This window comes from Equus quagga, chromosome 3, assembly GCF_021613505.1.
Source record: "Equus quagga isolate Etosha38 chromosome 3, UCLA_HA_Equagga_1.0, whole genome shotgun sequence".
Classification (NCBI taxonomy): domain Eukaryota; kingdom Metazoa; phylum Chordata; class Mammalia; order Perissodactyla; family Equidae; genus Equus; species Equus quagga.
The window spans coordinates 100,333,649-100,360,511 of record NC_060269.1 but is presented as its reverse complement, the minus strand read 5'-3'; the positions used below and the strand labels follow the sequence as shown (position 1 = coordinate 100,360,511).

At 41.0% G+C, this 26,863-nt stretch overlaps 2 protein-coding genes across 11 annotated transcripts in view; one reads left to right on the top strand and one right to left on the bottom strand.

Moving 5' to 3' along the window:
* Positions 1-3,690, bottom strand: part of JCHAIN (joining chain of multimeric IgA and IgM) — a 45,325-nt gene extending 41,635 nt beyond the window's left edge. The window contains exon 1 of one of the 2 annotated variants that reach the window (XM_046655923.1): positions 3,502-3,690. The gene's annotated coding sequence lies outside the window, so the exon portion shown is untranslated. The remainder of the gene's footprint in view (positions 1-3,501) is intronic. The other variant, XM_046655922.1, reaches the window with a different exon arrangement.
* The window catches only part of RUFY3 (RUN and FYVE domain containing 3), an 80,886-nt gene continuing 56,705 nt past the window's right edge, over positions 2,683-26,863 (top strand). For 3 of the 9 annotated variants that reach the window (XM_046655914.1, XM_046655912.1, XM_046655911.1), the window contains exon 1: positions 2,684-3,275. In XM_046655914.1, coding sequence (XP_046511870.1) covers positions 2,954-3,275 — 322 coding nt within the window. In that variant the 5' untranslated portion in view covers positions 2,684-2,953. Of the gene's footprint in view, positions 3,276-6,798; positions 6,820-17,330; positions 18,039-26,863 lie in introns of those variants that run through there. The other 6 variants (XR_006887883.1, XM_046655915.1, XM_046655913.1 and 3 more) reach the window with 5 other exon arrangements.

Genomic DNA, 26,863 nt, shown 5'->3' with positions numbered 1-26,863 from the left:
TTGTATTAACTAATAAGCATAAATTTATTTCTGCATTTATTAAAATAAGTTTAACACGAAATCTTAAATTGAGTGCCTTGTTTTCAAATAAGACTTTTCCCCAATTACCACACAATGAAAAACAAACGACTCAAGAAAGCCATTATTTTAGAATCAGCATAAGCCTAAATACCACACTGGAAAAGAATATCAACACTTCCCTAGTAATATCTTTTCTCTGATCACAGCTCTAAGAAGCTTATGCTAAAAGTACATCCATGACATTGATCTCTACAAAGTTTTTAAATATACTCTAAGCGTTCATCCTTAAGATCACCAGAGGGTTTCAAAAAAACCAAACATGGATAACTCAAAATAAAGTGCAGATACAGTTGAAAAGCACTTCTGGCTTTATTTCACAAGAAAATTAATAGAGCTTGATTCTTAAAGCGGCTTGGCTTTTGCCACTTTAAAACAGTATAAGAAGAGGCTCTGTGCATTTTCAAGAAGGAGCAACATGTTTAGGCTTGTTTTTAGAATCGTGGCTTCCTTAAATGTGCGTAACAGCTGAGTCAGCCCTTTATGTCACTAAAGCTTATGCAGACCTGTGATAATATTGATCCACAAGCAAAAAGCTTAAGAAACTAGGAACTTGGAGTACCATCTACCTTTAAAGAAAATGCTCATAAATAGCCTTGCCTATAAATTTTAAAGGACTCATATTTCAGCTGATTTTCTAGATTCATTGCACTGCCACTTAATTAATGACATAAAGCTTTAATAGAACTGTTTTTAAAAGCAGAGGTGCATAAAAAAACCAATACATTGCAAGATTCCACAGCATATCAGTGTTTCTAATACCCATAGGTATCCTGGCTACCCAGAAAGGAGAAAACTGGCAAGTTAGACTAGATTGCATTTAGTACTTTGTTAATTTGGTGACTCCCTTGGCGGGGATTTGTGAGGACTCTGCTCTCCTTTCTTCTACCTACAGTGGGATAAGTGGATACGCTTGTCAAATTCTTTCCAGAAACATTGCAAAACATCTGTGAAAGAACTGACCAGAAAATAATGATACTTAGAAATTTCTGCATGCAAAAACAAGGTAAGAGATCCAGTCAAGGATGAGTGTTAAAACCATATAATACATCTGGAATCTTTTAGTTTTTCACTTCAAGGTATTACACAGTTCATAGTTCCTAAAAGGCAAATTTATTTTTTTATCAACACTCACCCTCACCAAGACTGAAATGAAAAGTCCCAACAAACTTCCAAAATGCTAGAGATACTATTGATGAAAAAGCTTTTTTTCTCAATTGAGTTTGTTTTTATTATTGTAAGTTACATGCTGTTTTGCCAAAGTGATAAAATATAGCTAATAATAGTTATTTTACCCTATGCCAGATCCTGTTTTACAGGTTTTACCAATATTTCTTATTTAGCCCTAACACCTCTATGAATAACTAACAATCACTTTTGCAAAAGAGAATCCAGGCTCAGAGGACAAATAACTTACTGAAGTAAGCAGCAGGCTGGGATCAACAGGTTAGCAAAATGACAGAAACTGAAAAGCTACAAAGAAATTTTGACTGCTTGAAGTTAGCTTCTCCTAAACATCTTTTTACGTACTTCTTGCTTAAAAGATTTCATGAAAGATAGTATTAGAAGTCTCATGGTAATTTTTTGTAATTTCAAGAGAGATCTTCAGAGAATAACAACAATAAAAAGGTATACTTTTCCTTTCAGAAAAGTACTGTCTAACTGCCTGTACAGAGGGACAGACAGACCAGAGAAAGAGGGAAAGGAAAAGCAGGTGGGCAAAATGTAACACAGCAGTGATTTTTAATTATGCGTCACCATGGATTCTATGCCAGCATTTTGCGACCTGAACACTAAGCTAATCAGCTAGGAAATACGGGGCACGTTCAAGGACTCTAGCTTAAAGAAAACGATAGTAACTGGAAATTGTCTTTACTGGAGGGGAAAAAAAAAGTTTACTTATGAGAATTACTGGATCAGCAATCATTGATTCAAATATTCAAAATAAAGCAACAGGGGCCAATTACTAGCGAGACACAGGCAGTATGAAAGTGAAAACTGTGGACCTGTAATAGACGCTTGTCGTATAAATTCTAAGCTGTTTGGCTTAAAACGCACTCATGCACACCCGGAACACCAGAAAACCAGGGAGTTAAAGTCAAAGCAAATACACGATTTCTATACAGCGCATACGACAGGGAACAAAAGAGGTGGTGGAAGGAAGACACCCACCTCTGGTTTCTCACATAAAAAGCTCATGAATCAAAACCGGGAATCAACGGTTAAAGTTCTAGTGTGTGAAAGGCAAATGGTACAGTATAATACCCTGGGGGGAGGGAGGTTCCTTTTTAAAATTAGCTTTTGCCTCTTCTTCAACCCAGATCTTTGTGCCTCCGTGCTATCGATGAAGTTAGGCGGTTACACACAAAAACGCCACTCGGTGTTCCGCCGGGTCTCCCACCTTCCAAGCACCGGCGGTGGCAAACCCAGCTGAGCGCTTAAGAGGGCCGCGCCGGGGCGGGTAAGGACGGAGCCCGGCGCCGTCTCCGGCCCAGGGGCGGGAGGGAGCGCGGCGCCGCCGGAGGGAAGCGGAAGGTGGGAAGCGGGAAGCGGGAAGCGGGAAGCGAGAAGCGGAGCACGCCGCCCCCTAGGGGAGCCGCGCCGCAGGCTGGGGGCCGGGCCGGGCCGGCAGCGGCAGCGGAGAGGAGGCGGCCGGCCGCGAGCCGCGCCGTCGGGCGGGGCCGTCCCTCCGGCTGGCTCGGACTCGGCGGGGCGGGCTGTAGGCGAGCGGCGAGCCCGACGCCGGCCCGCGGCCAAGGAGAAAGGTGGCGGCGGCGGCGCGGACGGGACGGGGCGGCGGCTCCCCGCCGTGACCCTCGGCTCCCCGCCCAGGCCCGGGCGCGAGTGGGAGGCGGCGGCGAAGCAAGGAGCGAGCATGGCTGAGACCTCGCCGCCGCCCGCCGCCGGCGCGGAAAGTTGCAGCGGGGAGCCGGCGAGGGGCGCGGAGCGGCGGCCGGAGGAGCGAGAGGGCGAGGCGGGGCCGCCGCTGGCCTCCCCGGCCGGGCAGCCGGAGCCCGACTCGCCGGTGGCCGCCCCCTTCTTCCTGCTCTACCCGAGCGATGGAGGCGCCGGCTTCTCCGCGCGCCCGCCGCCGCAGCAGCAGCGCGCCTGGAGGACCCCGCCGTCGCCAGGCTCCCCGTTGCCCTTCCTGCTGCTGAGCTACCCGGGCGGCGGCGGCGGCGGCGGCGGCAAGCACCGTGAGTGGCGGAGGGGAAGGGGGAGCGCCACCGGGAAGGGGGGGCGCCACCGGGAAGGGGGCCTCGGCCGGGAAGGGCCGGCCCGCTCCTACGGAGCTCCGCCTCCCGCCGGGGCCCCGGAGCGGGGCGCGGGCCAGCGGGGAGGCAGGGGCGCTGGGGCGGCTCTCGGCAAGCCCCTGGCCGGGGGCGGAGCGGGGTGGCTGGGGGCCGGGCGCCCACTAGTTACCTCCGAGTCTCCCCAGGCCGCGGGCTCCCGCCGGCCTCCCCTCCCCGGCCGGGCCGGGCGCTGGTCCTCGCCAGCCTCCCACGTGCTCGCCGGGTCCCAGCCCCGGGGCCCCGGCAGGGAGCCTTCCCGGGAGAAGTCGAGGAGGGGGCGGCGCCCGGGGACCCAGCAGCCCCGCTGGTCCGCCTTCTGCGGGCTCCGCGCGCCGCGGCGGCCGAGTAGGTGTGGCTGCTGCGCCGCCGCCGCCGGGGCGGCCTCAGTGGTACCACTAAATGTTTTACGAGCGTTCACGCCACGCCCGTAAATATCACGGATCAGTCCCCCGGGAATGGGAAGAGAAACCGGGAACGCTGCGGGAGATGACGAGAAGGGAATGTGTGGTTCTGGAAGGCCACCTCCCAGGGTTATATCCTTGGGCAGGAAGAGGCCTCCACCTTTTAAAACCACTATCAAGAGAGCTCTCTGAATGCGGCAGATCCCACTTGATGTGGAGTCCGTCAACAAATGTTTATTGCTGTTTGTAATGAGTGGGACCCTCGAGTAGGCAATGTTTTAAAAGACTCTTGGAGGAGTGTTAAAGCTGCTTTAAAAAAGACAAAATCTTGTAGTATGAAAATGTGACTGAAGATACAAGGCATGATATAAATGTATAAATGCCAAATACTTTGCTGTCTGAGTTCTGAAAAGGGAGAGAAACTTGCCTAGGATGATGAGGGACTCTCTCTCAGAGAGCCAGCTAGGGATTTTTTTTTTTTAAGCACCAAAGCAAACCTTTTAACTGCTCTGCACTGCCAAGAAATTCTGACTTTGCCTTTTCTGCCTCCTGATCCATCCCCTAAGAAAAGAGTAGCAGAAGTTGAATATCTCCTGTGGGCATGTGCTGTGATTTTCCTAGTTAAGCCTCACATCTCTGTGAGCCGTATATGATGCCGCTTTTTCAGACGAGGAAGCAGAGGATCAGTATGATTAAGTGATTTATTCTAAGTAACAACATAAGAGAAGGAATGAAGCTGACCCAGATTCCAAGCCTGCCAGGCCCATGCTGTTTAAGCGAATACCAGACATCCAAACTGTGGTGGGATGGTTCCTCCTAGGTTAGGGTCCATTGGATTCAGCTGGAGGAAGTCCAGGGTCACCTTTTGTTTATTACTTACCTACAAAGAGGGCCAACACTAACCACTGACTGAGAGTCTTAGTAAAATCTTAGTTTGTGTGTTGGAATGATCTGCACTAATCTCCAGATAGGAGTGTCTAATCGTGGCAGAAATGAGTCCTTTATAAGCAGAGGAGATAAAGATAATATTCTCAACACTGCTTTTCATTTTCTAAGAAATCTGCTTTCTACTTTGTTCTTTAAGCACAGCCTCTTGTTTTCTCTTTAAAATTTTTTATTTCTGTGTAATCTGCTTATTAACCATATCACCTTCACTCCTGTCAATTCTTTGTAACTCCGTGTAACAGTTGTGGTACAACGTTGACATAGAAGAATTTTTCAAGTGTTGTCCAGTATCAGTTGTGGGGATTATCTGGATTTCTGTTAATTTTATTTGATTCCTCTCTCTTATTAAGGGTTGATTTTATTTTTTTTAAGTATTGTTAGAAAATTGGAGCCTAAGCCTGATGAAGATGAGGAATAGAAGACTTAAACATAAGTTTCTAAGGTGCTCTCGTAGTTTCTACAGTAGTAGCAGATGTCTGGCACAGTTTGTTAACACAAAGTGCTAACAGTTCCTCATGGTCTTTATTTCTGACATAGCTTATTGGTGTGTAAGTGCTCAGAAGAATTACTGGGAAAATACACATGTCCCACTTCTACTGGTTTTTTTTGAGGAAGGTTAGTGCTGAGCTAACATCTGCTGCCAATCCTCCTCTCTTTGCTGAGGAAGAGTGGCCCTGAGCTAACATCCACGCCCATCTTCCTCTACTTTATATGTGGGACGCCTGCCACAGCATGGCTTGCCAAGCGGTGCCATGTCCGCACCTGGGATCCCAACTGTGGAACCCGAGGCTGCTGAAGCAGAAGGTGCGTACTTAACTGCTGTGCCACCGGGCCGGCCCCCCACTTCTTCTGTTTTTAAAGGTAGTCACTGAAAACATTTCATATTAGTAAAAGATCACCGATATTGTATTTTATTCAAATATAAAATTGACGTGGTAGTTCTTGTTTTGGACTGTGAGTTTTTATTTTTACCCGTTATTTTTTTGTGTGCTTTAAAACCATGCATACTTGGAAAAAGAAATACTCTGAATATTAATAAAAATAATTCCCTGCTGCCCTGCAGAGTCAGTGCAATATTGCTTTCTAGGATGTACCTGGATAGCAGAACTCCAGATCTTCTGACTGTTCATTTGAACAATCTGAGACCAAACAGTTTTAAAAAGACTTCTCATTTCAACTACCAGGACACCTGCGTGGACATGGACTCAACCTCAGCACCCAATGATTATTTGCCTCCTCAGCACCTAATTTTCAACTCTCGCTAATATATTTGCCAAAAGTGCATGAGATATAATAACTTTTAGATACTGTATATTAAGGCAGTATTATCTTTTTTATTTTAGAAATCTTGATGTACTCAGAGATTTGTAAAGTTAACCTTTAAATTTGAGTTCAGAAGCTTTGTTTTGTTTTATTTTTTTTGGTGAGGAAGATTGGCCCTGAGCTAACATCTGTTGCCTATCTTCCTCTTTTTGCTTGATTGGAAGATTGGCCTTGAGCTAACATCTGTGCCATTCTTCCTCCACTTTGTGTGTGGGTCCCCACCATAGCCTAGCTTGATGAGTGGTGTATAGGTCGGCATCTGGCATCCAAACCTGCAGACCCCAGGCCGCCAAAGCGGAGCGTGCAAACTTAACCACTACACCACCAGCTGGCCCCTAGAAGCTTTGTTCTAAATAACGCTGATGAAGATCAGCAAAAATGTGTGCAGAGGAGGTAGCCTAACTTTTCAAGGTTCTGATGTGTACTGTTTCAGTGTAAAATCTTACAGGATATAATGTCCATGAAGTATTCAGCGTGTTTAAATGCAGTGCAAAAGAAGCCTTCTAATGTAACTTGTTAGGTTATGTCCCTTTCTGAGTCTTTGAGTGCTGGTAATCTGCTAAGTTTTTATGCTTCTAGCTTTTGAATCTCATAAAAGTTTCTACCATGCCTTTTTTCGTGGATTTATAAAATTACAAGTAACTCATAGATCTAGTCTCATTGTTTAGATATTTCATAATACAAAAGTACATTGAGTACAAAGTGAATTTTCCTCTTTGTTCCCCCCGCCCCCAATCACCACCACCGTTTATTATCAGAGGATACTGCTTTTAAGTTCGGTGAGTTTTTTTCCAGAACTTTTGCATGCATTCACAGACATGTGTGTGTCCATATTGCATGGGGCCTTTTCTCCCTGGGTGTATGACCTTCTGCACCAGTTTCTCATCAACTGTATGTGAAGGAGCTACTTGCATGTCACGGTGCAATACTTTTAATGCCTTCTCTTTCCGTCCTAACTTAGAAGTTGTCTTGTGGATGGACAGGATGGACAAGAGAAGCTTCTCCTTGGTGTTGGTGAACAGAGGCACTCCTGCCATCTGCACAGTTACCAGCTTCTATTGGCAGTTGTTATTTTCTTCTTCCAACTCCCAGAGCTACAGCAAACATTTATGTTTAAGGCAATGCCTTGCAAATAGCCCACATCTCTGCCCTTGTCTTTTCTCTCCCAATTACAGCAGTGCACAAAAAAATTGTCCCACTCACAAAGCAGCAGCTTTCTTTCTCTATTTGTGTGTGCTGTTTTGAGATGGGAGGAGGGTTAGGTGAGGAATAGAAAGAAGAAAAAAAAACCTTGGGAAGGACTGGCAGCGTTACTATGACAACCTGCTTCAAAGTTGAGTGTACCTCAGTGAGTGCCTTGGCTGAGCCCTGGAAAGTGCAGAGAATGTGGCTTCTAGAAGCATTCAACTATTTCTCACAAATCTACTTTAAAAATCCATGAATGTGGAGAAGGAGCTTTTTTATTTAAATATAAACCTGGGAATGAATGTTTAAGGGGAGAAAATCAATTTTGTTCACGGTTTCATGGGCACACACACAATATAAGGATATGTATATGTTATATATATAGTATGCATAGATATTATTTATATGTGTATGTGTATATGTATATATTCATTGATTTTAGTTTATCCATGGACATTTCTATTGCATCTCTCTCTCTCTTTCTCTTTCTTCTTTTTTCATTGTTTAATAGTACTCTAGAAAACATTATACCTGGTCAGCTGAATACACATTAATCAGTTCACCTACTGTATGCTTTTTAAATTTTGAAAGGACAAAAGTACTTTATTCTCTTTTGTAAATATAGAGGTATCTGCCCAAAGCTGGGAGATATGGGGGGAAGGGTCAAACCAACAGAACCCAAAGGTTTTGAGCATTCACCTTAATACTAGTAGTTTTTAGAACTGCAGATTGATTTGTGACTCTCTTACAGATAGCTCTTTGGTATAATTAACGTAGGGCAGCGTCCGCATTTACAGTACCGTGATTCACAAATCTGTTAGCCTCCAGCTCTTTTCCAACTATGTCAAGAATGCGAAGATTCACTTCTGATCCATTAAATGCTGTTTTGTCAAATGGCAGTTATAAATGCCTATAAAGAAAGAAAAAACCTTCAGGAATGTAGCATCTTCTCACACTGTGTAATTGTAGATTAGTGACTGCTAGAACTGGAGGTTAGCCCTGAAGAGTTTGGACACTCCGACTCACGATAGTTTGACTTAGGATCTTTTGACTTTACGATGGTGGAAAGTCGTGTGTATTCAGTAGACGCCTCGTATTTTGAATTTTGATCTTTTCTTTGGCTAGCCATGTGCAGTACAATAGTCTCGTGATGCTGGGCAGCTGCAGCGGGCTGCAGCAGCTAGGCAGCCATGGGATCACGAGGGTGAACAACCGACACGCTTATAACCATGCTGTACCTACACAGCCATTCTGTTCACATTCACTACAGTGTTCAATAAATTACATGAGATAGCACTTTATTTTCAAACAGGCTTTGTGTTAGATGATTTTGCCCAACTCTAGGCTAATGTAATGTTCTCAGCTCGTTTAAGTTGGGCTAGGTTAAGCCATGAGGTTTCGTCGGGTCAGTGTATTAAATGCATTTTGGATTTAATGATATTTTCAACTTATGATGGGGTTACAGGGACGTAACCCCATCGTAAGTAAAGGAAGCTCTGTATCTAAGTGCAGGTGGGGCCTTTCCACGCACAGCTGCAATGACTTGGGACATCCTGCACTGCAGAGGGACCCGAGCTGGGTCGTGCCCCCATTTCCTGCCTCAAAACTGAACAACCCATTTGCTGCTTCCCTTCCTGATTCGGCTTTTGTCAGCACTGCTGCCTAAACTCTCACAGTTTGTCTTCCCAGCCAATCTCTCCCCTTCTCTTCTGCCTCCTTTCTTTTGTCTTTCCTTGTTCTAATGGCCTGGCATTGTCAAAAAGTCAAAGCATGCTTCTGATTGACAGAGGAATAATTTCAGAATATTAGATGTAGTCTTTGGGTCTGACTTTGTTTTGACTGCTCCCCTGTTAATAACCATAGGTTCATTCTTTATAGACCAGAGTTTTTTCTTTTTTTGTTTCTGATCTTCACTTCATTCTGGATAGTAGAGGCCCCTAAAAGACTATTAGATAACAAAAGTTTTACTGTAGTTCTGTAACCCAAACAATTACAAATACAGACTGACTAGAAAGATAATAATAGTGCTTAGTGGCTATCATTAATAGAATATTTTTATGTGCCAGGCAGAGAGCTAAAAACTTCACATGTATCAGTTCTTACCAATCTTTTTGTTATATTTATAAGAGGTATTTTTTAAAATTTCCAATAGATAGAAGAGCCGATACATAAAAATACTCACTTAGTGAAAGCTGAAAAGAAAAACTGAGGGGGAGGAGCAGTCCATATAGAATTCATATAAGTAGATGGATGCAGTGTATGTTTTTCATCAGAATATTTGGTTCAGAGTCTCTGTGACTTAGCTAAATTATTATAAAATACAAAAATTCTGATGATCTTAGTTTTAGAAGATTGTATTCTGGAGGTAGAGATTCTGTGGTTTTAGGAAAGGTCTTATCTCAAATTTTAGCACATACCAGAATCACCTGGAGGTCTTGTTAACACAGATTTCTGGCCATATCTTCAATGGGTTTCTTTTGTTTTGTTTTTATTGAGGTATAATTGACATGTAACAGTATATTAGTTTCAGGTGTATAACATAACGATTCGGTATTTGTATATATCGCACGGGTTTTTTTAACTGAAGGACAGAGAATGAATTCATATTACTGAATAGTCTGACTCCAAAGTTCATGTTCTTAATCACTTTATATTCCCTCACCAAGGCCTTAAAGGAACCAGTTTGGTGGAGAGCAGTAGAAGTCACTGGGTGGGAGAGCAGAGGAAAGGTGGTGAAGAAAGCAACTTTTCAGACTACAAGACTAGTATTGGCCTCAAAACATATTCCCCTGACTGTATTTTGTCTTGCATCTTTTCCCTTTTTGTTTGACTTTTAACAGAAATTTGGGGGAAAGAGGTAGCGTTTTATAAAGAAGCTAAAAGAACATATTTTTCTAGTGGAGGTTATAGGTAGTGAGAAATCTAAGTGGATGATGATGAGAGGGTAGCAGAGTAACTGGATGAAATAATGTTTCCTGGGGCAATATTTTTGAAAATTCCTTAAATAATTAAAAGAGTTGCCTAGGGGCCAGCCTGGTGGTGTAGTGGTTAAGTTCGCTCTCCACTTCAGCGGCCCAGGGTTCACAGGTTTGGATCCCCTGCGTAGACTTAGCACCACTTGTCAAGCCATGCTGTGGCAGCATCCCACATAAAGTAGAGGAGGATTGGCACATGAGCTAACATGAGATGTTAGCTCAGCGACAATCTTCCTCAAGGGAAAAGAGGAAGATTGGTAACAGATGTTAGCTCAGGGCCAGTCTTCCTCACCAAAAAAAAGAAAAAAAAGTTGCCCAAAAAATATCCTGCCTCTTTGTTATCGCAGAATAGGTAACCTGTAGTTATCATAGATAAAAGTAGAATTCCATTTCAATGAAATTTGCAGAACATCGCAATTGTTATATTTCTACCCAAACATTATCATTGAAACTTCTTACAACGTGAAGTGGCTCAAGTATTTATTTAACTTTTAATTTAAATTTAAAATTTACTTTGGGAAGTCAGTAGTACACCATAAGCATAAGAATTGGCTTGAAATTATGTGAAAGGAAATGCTTTTAAAGTTACAAAGCCGCAGTACTTGAGAGGGTAAGTATCAATATGTTCATGCCCCCTGTGTAACTATGTTTGAGTAATTATGAAAAGTTCATAGTCTTCCTAAAACCTCAGGAGTAAAGGGCTGCTGGCCAACGTGGTATTCCTCTTCACAGAGCCCGTCTTAGTGATTGTCTGGGTCTAGACTTGCTCCATACCAAATGGACATGGCACTTAGCATGTGTCAGAGGAGGTGGCATGGAGGGGGAGGGGGAGGCGGGAAAGTTTGAAATTTCCTAACCCTTAGGAAAGGAGAAATTGGCACGCTGTGACAGCAGGAGGCACATAGAAAGCAGAAGTTGTTTTAGCTTGTTGCCTTTCAGAATGTGGTTCCTCTAACTTGAAAATCTGTTTAGGGGCTCTCCACAGATATTCATCTGCTTCTGCTGCCCGTTTTTGTGAACTTAGGAAATCTGGTCACCTGATGCGAATGCTTGGTAAACTTCTGACCCATCTCTCTTCCTCCTTCCTCAAGGCCTGAGGGCTGCCCCAGCACACGCTTTGCTCAGATCTCCTTTTTACTTTCCCCTGCCTCAGTTCCATGAACATTCATCCTTACTGACTTTCATTTCATGGGATGACAGGGTTTTTGTTTTTTGGTGTTGGTTTTTTTCCAGAACTCTCAAAGGCAGATGAACTTATTTTAATGATGATAATGGCTGACATTTACTGACTGCCTAATTCATGCCAAGTGCAATGCTAAGCATTTTGCTTACATTGTTTCATTTAACTGTGAAGGAGTTAATATTATTATTCCCATTCTCTCAGTGAAGGAACAGGCAGAGAAACAAGTAATTTGCTGAAGTTACTCATCTTCTTAGTAGTGGATCTAGGACTCACTGTGGGCATTTCTGACCCCAGAGCCCACATGCTCTCTCAGCCTTGTTCACTGCCTCTGTAACTGGAATCACATCCTAAATTGGAGCCTCCTTTTCAGGCAGCAGCACCCCTTTAGTTCCTTGTTTTATTCCGTAAAGCCCTATTTGCTAAAAATGAATCAATGAATGTGAAATTCACAAGTCACCAATTTGATAGAGAAAATAGTTATGTGTGCAAGCAAAACTGAATAGGCATCTGTGTAACAAGGACTTAGGAATGTCTTAAACACCTGTAATTGTCTGTTTCTTGTCTATTGCCTTGTTCTTTCTTCCTATCCCTAGTGACTAGCACATAGTAGGTGCCCTATATATGTTAAAGGAATCAGTCTATGTACAAATGAATAAAGCCTGTGTTAGAATGACCTGTTTGTTGGGGTATAAATATAGCTTGATTTTATAGAACTTGGGAGTTTTCAAGGTTGAAGTGAAACAGGAGAGTGGAGACACACTGTTGTAAGAATATAGAGTACTTTAGAGTTACGTATGCCAACAAGTGTCTGTTGAAAGTCAGGTATGTGGTAGGTACTATTTAAGCAGATGTACAATGGCTCCCAAAGCAGGCAAAGTTCTTCTCATGGAACTGATGATCTTTGTGAAGCTGGTTATTTAGTTTCATCTTATAGCTCAGTAAATTGAGACAAGAGGAAGAGAAGTTTCCCAGGATCGTCTGCTTGGTGGTTGATAGCTTTACATCTATAAATCATTGCCTGCTGCCACAGAGCCATGAAATCAGTTTTAGTTATTAAGATAAGAGTTATTTCTGGTCTTATGCTGGTTAATTTTAACAAGTAGAAAGATTATGCATTGTAATACTCCTGCTGGTGTTTGTTTCTAACAAAATAATGGTAACTTGGCTTCTCAGATATCATCATTTTATAGTACTTATTATCATCCTTGGTTAATATCTACAAAGTAGTACTGAGCCTGTAAAGTGTATAAACCTAAAATTGTGGAAATCTCAGCATCAGAGGTAGACATAATTGCCTGAGAGAGGGAAGGAAGTGGGAGGGAGGACTGAGAATGTGAAAAAATTGTGATCATTCGATTGTATAATCTTATAATTTACCAGAAACTTCTGGGCTTTCCACCAGTGTCATCATGATGATGATAATTCATCAAGGAAACCCTTTTGTGCCAAAAGCAACTAGTGAAATGGGGGCTTTGGGGAAGATGAGATTTGTCTTCTTAAATTGTAAAACCGCCATCCAGGAAGACTTGGGAAACAGAATTTGTGAGCTTTACAAACTGATTTAGTTGCACAAGTTGACAAATTTTAAGATGCACCATTATGTGCAGAACAGAAACTAGGTAATAGGAGGAGACAACTAACTATAAAAGAAATAAGTGAAATGGTCTCTTCTCCTCGAACCTGTTAGGAAGAATTGGCATATCTGCAAGAAATCTATTTCTGAAAAGTATCTAATATCAATTTACAACAAAAAAATAGAAATAACCCAAATGCTCACCAGCGTGAAAATGGATCGGAAAATTGTTTATACATACAATGGAATATAACCTTATAATACAGCAGCTAAAAGGATCAACAACAACTACACACCACGGTGTGGATGAATCTTAGAGAGTGCAATGTTGAGTGAAAGGCTTAGAAGGTTATATACAGCGTGAACCCTTTCTATGAAGTTAAAAAAAAATGAAAGTAAATATATTGTTTGGGCATCCATATATTTGTAATAGTATTTTAAAAGTAAGGTAATGATTTACACAAAATTCAGAAGTGATTGCCTCAAAAGGCGAGGCAGGAATTGAGAAGAAAGAGCACATAAATATAAGTTGTTGGTTCATTTCTTCAGTTGGGCAATGGTTTCATGGATATTGGTTATATTTTTTAAGAATTCAAATTATACATTGAAGTTTGCTATTTAAAGAAGTTCTGAATTGAGTCATTTTAGAAAATAATTCCCCTCTTGATTTATCTTTTCACACTCCTGAATATATCAAGCACTCTTAATGAATCCAACTGAGAGGGTAAATGTGGAAGGAACTGGGTAAATGGCTTTCTCAGCTCTCTCCTCGCAGTGGTAGTACAGTAAGCAAGTGACCTTGTCCTTCACAGGGTCCGGAAGAATTTGGTTTACCCTTTGCCAGCACACAGCAGGACAGATCCATGCTGGATTCTCAGTTTCTCAGAAAATGCCCACTAAAAAACCTGAACTAAACGGACAAGGGTGACTAAGTGGAATATGTGGTTTGTGAGGCATTAAGGTGTAAAGTGTGAAAGCTGATAAAAATTTCCTCTTCTTCAGATCTTGAATTTGTTGAAATTCATGTTTAAGAAATTTCTTGAGGACCTTGCCTTTGTTACTTGTTGGTTTTTTTGTTTGTTTCTTTCTTTTTATTTTCCCTGAATAAAATTTAATCCTTAGGGCAGAGTGCTAAAGTTGCAAAGTATGGGAGAAAACATGGACTTTGGGGGCATCTAGACAGAAGCAGCTTGGCACCCAGATCTGGCACTTGCTAGTTGCATGATTTTGGACCAGTTACTTGGCTCAACTTTGCATGTGAAGAGTGGATATCAATATCTGCTTTGCAGGATTCTTGTGAGGATTTGATATGGTATTTGTAAAGCACCCCACAGGAAATAGAAATTCAACAAATGATAGCTATCTTAAGTAATAATTTTTCCACATTCTATAATAGGGACGTCGGACATGACAAATCCTGTCTTATAATAGTAGCTGAGTAAATAGACTTTAAAAGCAATGCAACTTCTAATTTTCAAATGTGAATCTCGTTTGCTTTGACTCAGTGATAATGTGGAAAATTCAGGCTGTGTAAGTAGCTAGGACACAGTATTACTCAGATCATCATCTTGGACTTGGACTTCACATGGGCCTGTTTTTTCTGGTTTAGGGCCACACACTGCACCCTAGCCCTCCTCGCAACTATCTTACAAATATGCATTGTTATTCGCCAGTGGGATCAAATGAAAAAATAGTTCAGTACAGCTTATAATTAGTGTATTTATGAGAAAAAAAATGAGAATATGAGAAAAAAGTTCAAGGTTTATGTGTCTTACTGACTTAATATTACCTTTATATTCTAAGCTAATATATTTACTTACTAAAGACTCAAATGTAAAAAGACTACTACACAATATTTAGAATTATTTTTATTAGTCTTCTACTTATAGTGCTTGTTTTCATAGTAAATCCATTGCTTATAAACAGTGAGTAACTCTTTGTGCTGAAGACTCCAGAATGTTTACCTGCAAATAGGTATAACATAGTGGGAGTACAGGTTTTCCTGCCCACCTGCAGTTTTTAGGTCTGAAATGACTGCTAACCCCTTCTCAAACTCATGGATAGGGGAAACTCGAGGATAACCTGTTCAGGCAGGTTTTTGTCTCCTTGGCAAAAGCTTTAGTTGCTTTGGGCTTCCCTCCCTGTGTCCTCTACCTGGAGAGAAGGACCTTTGGAAGGAACGTTCAGCACATTTCTCTGCATATTGACCTAGGTGTCCTTGTTGTAATCAAACCAGATCTCCTGTTCAGGGTTACTAAATGCTTCTTGGTTGGTTGGTGGAAAGATTGTTTGTCATGGTTTGTGACAGGCTGAATTCAGGCATTGGTACACCCCAGGCCATCCCAGAGCATTCACATTCATTTCTGTATTCACTGTTCTGTGTTTTAAGAATGTATCAGTGACCTAGAGTCTTGATGTCATATGTACAGATAGCCAGCACGGTTTGGCATTGTGGTTCCAGGAACTATTCAGAGTAAATTTAATTTAAATGTTTTAATGACTGTTTTATATGTTTTGAGGTATTGCATGGCTTAAAGTGAAACCATAAACTATCCCCTTTAAGATTTAATGTATAAAATGGAAATATGTCTGGCTAAAAAGGAATCAGTGTAATTAAATGGGAATGCTTTAAATGAAGGCTTGTGTTCAGTATTTGGATATGTAAACTCTGCTTCCTTGAAAAAATGATCTTGTCTTCCTGCCGCAAGCGCAGTGCCTGGAAGGCTGCCTGGCATGTGGAGTACTCCCAGTGAATGTTGAATGAATGAATGAATGAATGAATTCTGGGTCCAGATGGAGGATAATGTTGGAAGAGATTGATTTATTTATTTTATTTTTATTTTTGAGGAAGATTAGTCCTGAGCTAACATCTGCCACCAATCCTCCCCTTTGTGCTGAGGCAGCTTGGCCCTGAGCTAACATCCGTGCCCATCTTCTCTACCTTATATGTGAGACACCTGCCACAGCATGGCTTGACAAGTGGTGTGTAGGTCCACACCTAGAATCCAAACTGGCGAACCCCTGGTCGCCAAAGTGGAGCGCGTGAACTTAACTGCTGCACCACCGGGCCGGCCCATAAGAGGTTTAAATAGAAATGAATCAACCTGGAATATTTTATTTTCCTTAGTGACTTGCCAATTTTCTTCCTAATTATAAGTAAGCATATATGTAAATGCATTCTTACCTTGTACCAGTTTGCCTTCTCTTTAACAATATGAGAATGCCTGTTTACCTGCAGAATCTGGTTCCTAGCATTTCTTCTTTGTGCTCAATCTCAAGTTAGGATGAAGCATTTATGAAATTTTAATAGTATTCTGGGAGAATTTTTTTCTTTTAGTTTTCAGAAATTAGTAAATCAAGGTATCCCTCTGATAAAAGTCCCTAGAATGGAATAAATCATCTTGGGATATATTTCTTGAAGTTGTATGTTCCTCTTTAAAACCAGACCCTTCAATAGAAAAAGAACACTGTTTTCAATTATCCAAAACATTTTCAAAGAAAATATTTATCCTCCCTTATCTCCTTGTTAGTTATGTAGCTCAGAAAGCAAGTACCTAACTTTTTGTTACCAAGATATAAATGCCTCATTGGATAATATAGATATGTGTGTGGGTGTGTAGGTGAGTTGGTTGGTTGGTTGAAGAGAATGTGATAATGTGCCCTTAGGATGTTCCCGGAGGGGACAATTTTTAAAATATAACATAATTTTATCTTCTGATTAGAAACATAATACATGCTTAATGCAGAAACTTGGTAAATACAGCAACATCAAAAAGGGGTGGGAGATTGCCATTAATTGGGAAGGATTTTACTTTTTTAACTTGAAGTTTTTTCTTGCACCTCTGTCCAGGCTAAAAAGTCAGGTATTTGCACCTTGGAGAAAGAAATTATAAATGCCTGAGAATATGATATTTAAACTGGAAATCTGTTTTATTTTTTCTTAAAACTCCTTTGGCTGAATAAAGAATTTTAATAGCTAGGTATAGAAGGATGAAAGATAGAGGCGATTATGTGCTTGTTAAATTAATTTAGCTGCTTCTCTTACCATCTTTGCTGTGGAGTATTATCCAGTATTAATTGTCCTCCTGTTATCCATCCCTTTTATCCCAAAGTGAGGGGAATTGATGAGGATACGTGCATTGTGTTATGTCTGATCACAGTTTGACTAGCACAGTCTGGAAGTGGGTTGTGCAGGATGAGAGCGAGCAGCCTAATTGCTCTCCCTGCATCAGCAGCATCTATAAAGCATCCTGGGAATTGCTCGCCCTACGTTCAGAGCAGCTGGTCACATGAGCCTGAATTTTCAGTTCAGTTCATTAGTCAGCCATTTTGGTCAACACCCTGCTTACTGCGCACAACCAATCCTATTAGAACTCAGCATCCCAGCTCATCTGAGCAGATCCTGGAAGTGATTTCTGCAGTTCAGGATTTTTTTAAGCTAGATTGAAAATAATTGGTTTCTTTTTCGTTCTTTTTTTTTTCTTGTGCTATTTTTTTCTGCACAAAGAAGGAGAATTTTTCACTTATTCATGCAGAGGCCAGTTTTTTAAAGCCAGCTAAGGTGGCATCGGCTGTGCAGGATTTAGTGCCGATAGCTCAGCTGAAAAAGAAGGGGGTAGGGAAGGGAGGATAAAAGGAGAGAAGCTGGGAGAGGAGACAAGCATCATCTTATTTTGCTATGTGGTAGGAACTGTCTATGAGAAAAGATAGTATAGAATTATTTATCTTGAGCAGTTGATTCTTAGACCCTAAGATATTTTTCCTTGTGTTTTTTTTTTTAACCTCCCCCACCCCTTTTTTTGAGAGCTTTGTTTGGGGGTTTTTGGTGAGGGGGTTTTATTTATTTTTGTCAGGGGCGTGTGTGTGTGTGTTTGTGTGTGTGTTGTGGTCCCAGCTGAGTCATCATGTCTGCTCTGACGCCTCCGACCGATATGCCAACCCCCACCACTGACAAGATCACACAGGCTGCCATGGAGACCATCTACCTTTGCAAATTCCGAGTGTCTATGGATGGAGAATGGCTCTGCCTCCGAGAGCTGGATGACATCTCACTTACACCTGACCCAGAGCCTACCCATGAAGGTATGGTCAGACCCCATCCACTAGTGTCTCACCAGCATCCTCATTGTTTCGGCGGGCTGGGAGGGTCAGGAAGAGGAAGGAAGAACCGATACTCTAGACTGTTAACCACCCTGAAAACCTTTCGTCCTTACCCACCACTCAGCTCCCCTTCTCTACTTTACTGGGAAAAAATATTTTTTCCCTTCCCTCTGAGGCATCCTTTCAAAAGATGCTGGTGCTCGTTTAGAGTTCTTTGTCTTTAAGCCTCTAAAGAGACCATTTGAGCTCACTTAGCACATCTGACCCTAATTGATAATGAAAAGGCTATTAATTTTGATTGTATGCTAAAATGTTATAGAAATTGCAGTGATTCTTAATAGAGTAAGTTAAGACAGCATGACTATAATTATAGGATTATGTATGATATAGTTGAAACATTCAAGGGGGGTATCCCAGCATCAGAATATAATATTAAACAGGCTATGATATCTAGAAAATATTAGATCAAGCATTATCCTTTTTTAATAATATGGATTATTAAGTTCAATGAGAAAGCAGTTTTACGTTTAGTGCTTATTTAATGAATATGCACTCTTAACAAAGCATAATGCCTTGAAAAGGTGAATAAGGTAATCCCTACCCATGGAATCTATTGGCCATTGCTTTTTATGATATTTCTGGTAACTATGACAACCCATTTGTAATTTCCACTGTCACTACCTTTGAGACCTTTGTGGTCTCTTGACTTGTGACTTTCTCCCAGAACCTTTTCTGAATTGTGAGAGGTTTTCAGCTTCTACCCTTAATTCTCTTAACTCGATACCATAAGGAAGAGAATTAATTTGAGTTATAGCTGCAAGTTGTTTTGTTTTATGTAGTGGCCTCTTAGCTAGTGTTTATTCTCTACCCTTAAAATAATGAAGACAGAAATGCTGACATGAGGAGAAATTCTTTATAAATATCTGCCTGTTGTTTAGGCATAGCTATAGGACAGAGGGCCTAAGGAGAATTGCACAGAGCAGATCCTGTTAGGAAAAGTGATTCCTTGCCCTTGACCTTGCATTGCAATCTTACTATGACTCAGTCTTCACCCTTTGTGTCTGAAAAGGATTTTATTTTCCTTTGTAGACTTAGCCTTGAGAAAGTTTTAGAGAAGGTTAACATCACAGAACACAAAGAAGTCATTTGGGGTGTGTCTTTTAGGGCAATGTTTAAGGAGTTTTTAAGACCCTTTGCATCTTTTCACAATTGGTTTGTCACTTGGACAGCTTCCTTTGGCTCTTTCATAATGTGCACAAGGGTTAGGCATCAGCTGGAATTTCATACAATGCCAGTTCTGTTAAAACAGCCTCCAAAGCTTTAAGAATCTTTAAGGAAGAAAAATACACTTTTAGAAGGCTGCCAAGAAGTCTTTTAGCAAATGCCTCAATTGGCATATTTTGTTTTAAAAAACATTCCCATCCATTTTGAAAGTCATGCAATATAAAATATTCCCTTAATTATAAAATCCAGTGTATCAGTGTCTCAAAAACAACAATTTTAGTACTTTGAATATATATTTGTTTTTTGAGTTAAGATTCCTAAGAGTGAGCAAAAGTGAGCTGTTTGCTTCGTGTAGGCATTTGTAGCAATGCTGTTTGAATTCTTCCTGGAGAAATCTGTGATGGAAAATGTATGAGGCCTGCAACCTAACCTATAAGTGGCACATCCTTTGCTTAAGGAAAATAGACAAATAGGGCGTTCCCAGCACCTTAGAATCAGCTATAGAGGATGTGGAGGAAAATAGAGAAACGCTGACAATGAATTTTGAAATTTTGCGTTAAATTGGGCAAAAGAAGCTATAATTTCAAATCATTAGAAATGGAAATAATAAAAGAAAGTGCAGGCCCAGGCTGGCATCTGTAGGTGTAGCGATCTAGGAAACCAGGTGATGCTTTGTGGAGCTTTTATTGCCTTGCTCCACTGGCTGGCTCTGGTCATCTGAACAGTCATTTGGACCCAAGAAATGTCTGCTTTAATATCAATACCAGTGACAATTGTTAGGTTTAATTTAGCTATCAGCAGTTAAGTGGTAATTGCCAGGCCAGTGACAATGTGAATCTCACATTCTAGACAGAATGGAGCACCAGGTGCCTGGACACTCAGGAGTATTTATAGAATACTTCCTGGCGGATTCATAGAGGGAAAGACATCTGACCACACAAATCCTGCAGTGGGGGCCCCTGATTCCCACAAGGGAAAATAGACCAAAAGCATTACATACCCTCTTAAGACGATAATCTAGACTGTGTGTGCAGCCCACAGTATAGGCCTGGACTTAGGGTTTCTGCCTAGCTTAACCTTTAAATACATAGGAATAAAAACATTCTCTTCATTATGTCAATGCTTATTGGTGGTCAAGGAGGTGATCTCTCTCTCTCTCTCTCTCTTTTTTTTTTTTTTTGTGGGGGGGAGATTAGTCCTGAGCTAACATTTGCTGCCAGTCCTCCTCTTTTTGCTGAGGAAGATTGGCCATGAGCTAACATCTGTGCCCATCCTCCTCTACTTTATCTGTGGGATGCCTGCCACAGCATGGCTTGAGGAGCAGTGTGTAGGTCCACATCCAGGATCCAAACCAGCAAACCCCAAGCCGCCGAAGCGGAACGTGTGAACTTAACAACTGCACCACTGGGCTGGCCCCTCTCTCTCATTTTTTAAATACACTTTTTTTTTAAAACAAGGAGCAAATCTACAAATCTTTTTACGTAGATTTCCCCTAAAGACAAGAGCCTAGCTGAGATTGATTCCCCAGAAGAGAAGATTCAGGAAAGGCTTCATCCACCAAGTGAGACTTAGCTGGACCTTGTGCTGGACTAGGTGATCCCCAGGCAGACATGGGGCGGTACATTTCAAACACTATGTGTAAGGGGGCTGATCTGGGAACAAGAGGTAGTTAGGAGTGGGACCTACCTCATAGTAGGTTGGGAAGATTAAATGAGATAATTAATGTAAAGCACTCTATAGATGTTAGTTATTTGTGTAATAGTTATTCATGGAGCAATAGTTTGAGCCACAACAGTTTAAGCCACATTCTTAAATATATTACCATTTTAATGTATGTGTCTGTTTTTATATCTAACCTTCTGGAGCAGCCTAAACTAGTTTTTTACCAGACAGATTAAAGGTGAACGTTAGTAGCTTAAATTCATGTTTTAGCATTGTCCTTTCTTGGACCTCTATAAACAAGAAAATAATTGATTAAAAATAAAACTGAGTTGTCAAGAAATGCTTGTTTTCCTATTAACCTTTTAAAGATGGGGAATCTCTCATTGAGAGGTGGTGCACAGATGATCAGTTTAATACAATAAAATACACCATTTGGTTACAAAAACAACTATAAGCTTTGAAATTATATTTTTAACTTAGAAAACTGCTCAAATAGAGATAATAAGAGACAGACTATGAAGAGATGGTGTACTGGACAGACACATTGAGAAGAGAACCTTAGATTTTAGGGTTACGGTAAAGAACTGTATGTGATGGCTGACTTCATATGTGCTCGTGTTGCATAACTCCGCACTTTCCCCTGGGAGCTGCATCTTGCTTTAGTGTTCATTTAGACTATCTGGCATTTATACTGTGATGTATACAGAGAGAGCTTATATGACACATCTGCGAGTATAGTAGTGATAGGGCACTACATGCAAGGAATGCGTTTTGATCTGTCACTTGGTCAGCAATATTTCTTGGGTGCCCCTTGATGCAAAGTCCAGCTCTAGGGACTAGAAATAGACAGCCTTGCCCTAGGTGAGTTCACAGTCAAAGTAAGGAGATGAAACAAAGATGTCAGAAGATGCTGTAAATCAAGTGTGGACTACTTTGTTGCTAAGGAATAATCCAGTTTCTTAGGAACTGGGACGTGGACTTCAAAGCCAGATAGCACTGGGAGTGACCACGTTTCCCAAAGGACAGTATGGGTGCAGATTTGAGATCGGAGAATATTCAGTCATGAATACTGTACCTATGTGGTATAATGAGCAAGGAAAGTTCCCTGAAGATGAAATGCAGAGTGTTATTCAGTGACTGTGGGAAGTGTCTTGTGCTGAGAGAACTCCATTGACATTTACTAATGTACTTTTACTCATTAATATCACTGCCCGATAGTATAACCCCATCCTGCCTTGGAACTGCATATGGTCGTGAAAAAAATGCATGTCCCAGTGGGCATTTTGGCAGGGAAAACCCAATGGCTGTTTACCGAAAGACTTCAGAGCATGAATTCCCTGCAGTGTGGTGCAGGGCTTCTAAACCTGGGATCCATGATCCTAAAAAATTCTATATAAAATTTTATACCTGCGCATTTTTTTCTGGGGGAAAAATTCTTAGTGTCCATTAGAACCCCCCAAAGGAAAAAGTCAACTGCTTAAAAAACATGCAGTTTTCATCATAAGATCAGACCCTGGGCCCTTCATTCAACCTACATTTAAGTATCCTACTTAGAATTTATGCCCTGCACCATGCTAGGTGCTAAGGGACAGCACAGTGACCAAGCCTGGGCCTCTGGATGTTCTGAGCTTGGTGACAAGTGGGGAGTGGGGTTCTTCAAACAAGTGAAATGGCAGTCATTGCGCTGCAATGGTACAGAGCCCAAAATCTCACCTTAGGGAGTTCCCGGGGCGATTTCCAGTTGAAGTATTGTTCCAGCTAAGCCCTAAAAGATGTGCAGGAGTTATCTGGGCATAAACAGGAGGCAAGTAGTGTTGCGAGGGAGCAGATGGCACTTGTGGAGACCCAAATGCCAGAACTGAAAGATCCTCAGTATGTATTTTCAGCCCCTTTCCAAATTTCCTTTCCAATCAATTTTCACCTCTTTGGTCAGAAATATTAATAAAGCCACATGCTCTACTAGGGACAAAACGTTAGGGGTAGTGATGAAATAGATTTTTTTCCTTTTCCAGTTGTGCACAATGGTAATGTTTTAACATTAAAATCTGAAGTGTTTTAACAGTGAATAAGTTCATTGTGTGCATTTGCTTCTATACTTTAATAAAATAAATATTAAATCTATAATATATGAATCTTAATAGCCCTCTTGAATAAGATGTAATTAGAATGATTTCTCCCAATTAATAGAAAAATGAAACAACTGTTACTCTTAATATTGAATACCAGTAACACACAAATTTATGATTAGACTATTTTCACTTATGTGTGAACCATCCCTTATCTTTTTGATACTGTAATGCTCAAATCTTCTTAAATAAAACCACTTTGAACTGAAGTTGATGAAAAAATCAAGTCTATAATTATTTTCATAAGTGAACATGTAATGATATCAAAAGTATCACTTTGCTATACGTGTATGATCTGTCTGCATTTAATGCAATACCTGTATACACACACAGGGAGATGTGTGTGTGTGTGTGTGTATGTGTATGAAGTTATATAAACCAGATTTAAGGCATCTGGCTATTGTAATTTTCTGTTATGATTAAACAAGCAAACAGTACTACACGTGTTAGAGCATAAAAGCAGGATATATGTGCTCTGTTTCACAACAAAATCTCAATTTTGTCTTTTGTTTTCATTTTGCACAACTGCCAGAATCTAATTATGTCACATCCAGATTTCTAAACCTACTTTCAGCTTTCCTCCAAACCCATTTCTCTTCCTATACAGACACATTCTTCATAAAATTGCCAAATGAGTCTTCATGAAAGGAAACTTTTCATTCTTGTCTGAGAGCCCTGTTTCAGGCAGCCTTCTATATTGAATATAGAATATTCCTGAAAAAGTCGTGGTGGTGTAGCAGGAGGAGATGTTATCATTTATTGAGCAGTTACTTTGTGCCAGGAACTGTTTGCTCTAAGTAATATGTATGTATTATCTCATTTAATCCTTACAACAACCCTCTGAGCCTAAGGACTGATTATCCCCATTTTACAAGTTGATGTTCAGGGATGTGGTAAGTGATAGAGCCAGGATTCAAACTCAGGCAGCCATGGTTCAACCTGTACGCAGCAGTCCTTTACCGGAATTCAGTGAGTGTAAGTCCAGCGATAGACCTGTAATAAGGGACACCTTCCCAGTCTCTGCTGACATATTTCCAGCAGTTTTGTGCACAAGTGAACACAGCATTGGCCAGCTTCAGTCCAGTGAGCATCCAAATGAGGCCAAAAGCCTGCTATCTGGGGCGTGCTTGGTGATTGCCATTGATTAAATTGGAGACCTTAGCTGCTTATCCAGTTGTTTTCTTTTTCCTCTTTCCATTCATTTTTACAAAGTGTGTGAAAATATTTACATAGTTGTGCAGATACTGCCAAACAGCAAAAATGGCACACTGCTGAAACTGACCTGGGTGGCAGGCAGCACCTTTCTGTGCTAACTTTAAACTGGTTCTCAAGTGGATGTACAAAATGATGTGAAAGCTGTGGTAGCAGTAATGTTCATGCTTATGGATTGTTTGAAATAGTGACCACATTGAAGCCTTACTCTTAGCTGAGTATTCCCGTGCCCTCTTTGGGTAATTTTACCTATACAATGTTTCTTCAAACTCCTTTTCAGTAGTTACCTATTTCAGCCGGGCTGTTGGTTCTGTACTTCACCAAAACCCTGATTATTCTTGTTACACTTCCCTCCTGAGATTCTTCATGCTGACATGAAATCAGCAAAGGGAAACAACGAACCCTAGACTCCCCCACCCACCAGCCTTTTCTAACTAATCCAGCACCCTCGACCTCCAGAATCAGTGGGTGCTGTCTGCGTTGCTTGATTGAATGCACTTGGAATCATTCTCCAGTGATTTATTTTAATCTATGTGATTCCTCACTTATGAAATTATATAGAAAGTTCTTTGGGACAAAACTTTTCTTTTGCATCCTTTGAAGGCCTCACAGTACTGTGTACTGTTTATGGTAGATATCCACCACGCTGCAGGTGCACTCAGTAATGCCCCATAACCCCCAAAAATAGTCAATTTTGAAAGAAAAGATTATTGGAATGTCTTCCATCCATTACACGCAATTTATGCTTTCTGGGTTTTTTAATTTTCTTTTTAAAAAATCATTTATCTCATATTCCAGGCTAACTTTATCTTATTTAGAAAATAGAAGTTTAATATAACATAATAATTTGCTGTTGTTTTTTCATATATCCATGAATAATATTCAGTGCGGATGAGAGTGTGGGAAGACTTGGGCAGGGACTCTGCTACTAGGAGTTACAGCCTTTTTGGAAATCACTTTATCACTGTGAATCAAGAGCCTTAAAAAATTAAGTCCAGTGATTATACCAGACGTCTATCTTAAGAAAATAATCAGACATACAGGCAAAAAGTTTACATTAGTATATTTATGTAGTACTGTGATTTATAGTATCAAAACCTTAAAAGCAACTGAAATAGTCCAACAGGAAAATTGTTGACTAAACTGTAGACCATCTATACAGCAAGCACTGAGAATGGTGTCGTGGAGGAACATGTGATGGCATAGGGGGTTGTTTAGAATATTGTAAGGTTTAAAAGCTGTCCCCCAAGCCACGTATGCACTGTGGTCACAGTTTGCTTTAAATGCAGGTACACATACACACAGGTAAAAGGAAATATACCAAAAATGTAAAAAGTGATTATCTCTGGATAGTGGAACTATCCAGATGATTTTTATGATATTCTTCATACTTCTTTATGTCTTCCAATATTCTCCAAGAGGATATATTACTATAATCAGGAAAAAATGCTATTTTTTAAAGATAAAAGCTTTATAAAACTAGAGGTGTGCCATCCTCCATCGTCTGACTCATATTTATTAAGTAGCTTCCGTGTCAGAGTTTCACACATCCGAAAAGGGGGGCAGTCACCTCAAAGCGGAGCTGCTGCTTTGGATTCAGTTTCCAATATGCTTTCTTTATGTTTCTAGGAGACATTTTGAGTTTTTCCAGGTTACAGTCCTATGTTTAGTTACAGGCACGCTTTGTTTTCAAAGCTGTCTAAATGCTGCATGCAGTGCACAAGGGCGACCCGCAGTGTCTAGACTCAGATGCATTCAGTACTGTTTGATTTATTCCTTTCCTAAGTGTTCCCAAAACAAAACGTGAGTCGTTAGGATTCCTTTTTTCACAGAATTGTGTCATTGTTCTTTGCTTTCCATCCGGCCCGCCTCCTTTTGTAATTGGCCTTTGGTGAGATTACTGGAACGTTTGTTGCCACCAGCTCAGTTAGCCTTAGATTTACGTTGTCAGGTTCTTCGAGTTGTGATCACGTGTGCACAAGGCAGTCTTTGTGAACTTCTCGAAGTGAGAAGGTTGTTACTTTTAGTACCATCTCGGAAGCCTGCTGGGCAAAGTTCTTTGGACAAGGTTCATCCCTTCCTGTTGCTCTGCCCTGGGAATTGCCTGGCTAGTCACCCTTTCAAGGTAAGTTTTACCCGCCTACCTCTGGGATTTTATAAAATCCTCAATCTGGGAGAGAAATACCAGCAGAGTTGCATTTGCAGCCGGATCAGTATTTAAACCACAGAAGAGCTACATGTGCCTCTGAGCTGCCGGAAACGTGTTCTCCCTAAAATCAGCTCTCCCCTTCCCATTTCAGGTCCACTTTCATTTTCTGCCCAACTCCATAATCCTACACTGCTGTCCACTTCAGAGCACTGTCATCATCACAGTGCCTCACTGTCTTCCCTGTCTGTTGGCGAGCCTTTTCTGGACCTTTCTTAGAACAGAGCTTTTCCTTTAATTTTTAATTTGTGCCTTAATGGAGTTCACATTAACTCTTCTTTTGGGTTTTCAGCTTCCAATGCCAGAAGGTCATTTGTCCTAAACTAATCACTGACATATTTATCATTTTCCAGAGGTAAATGCTGTACCAGATTAGA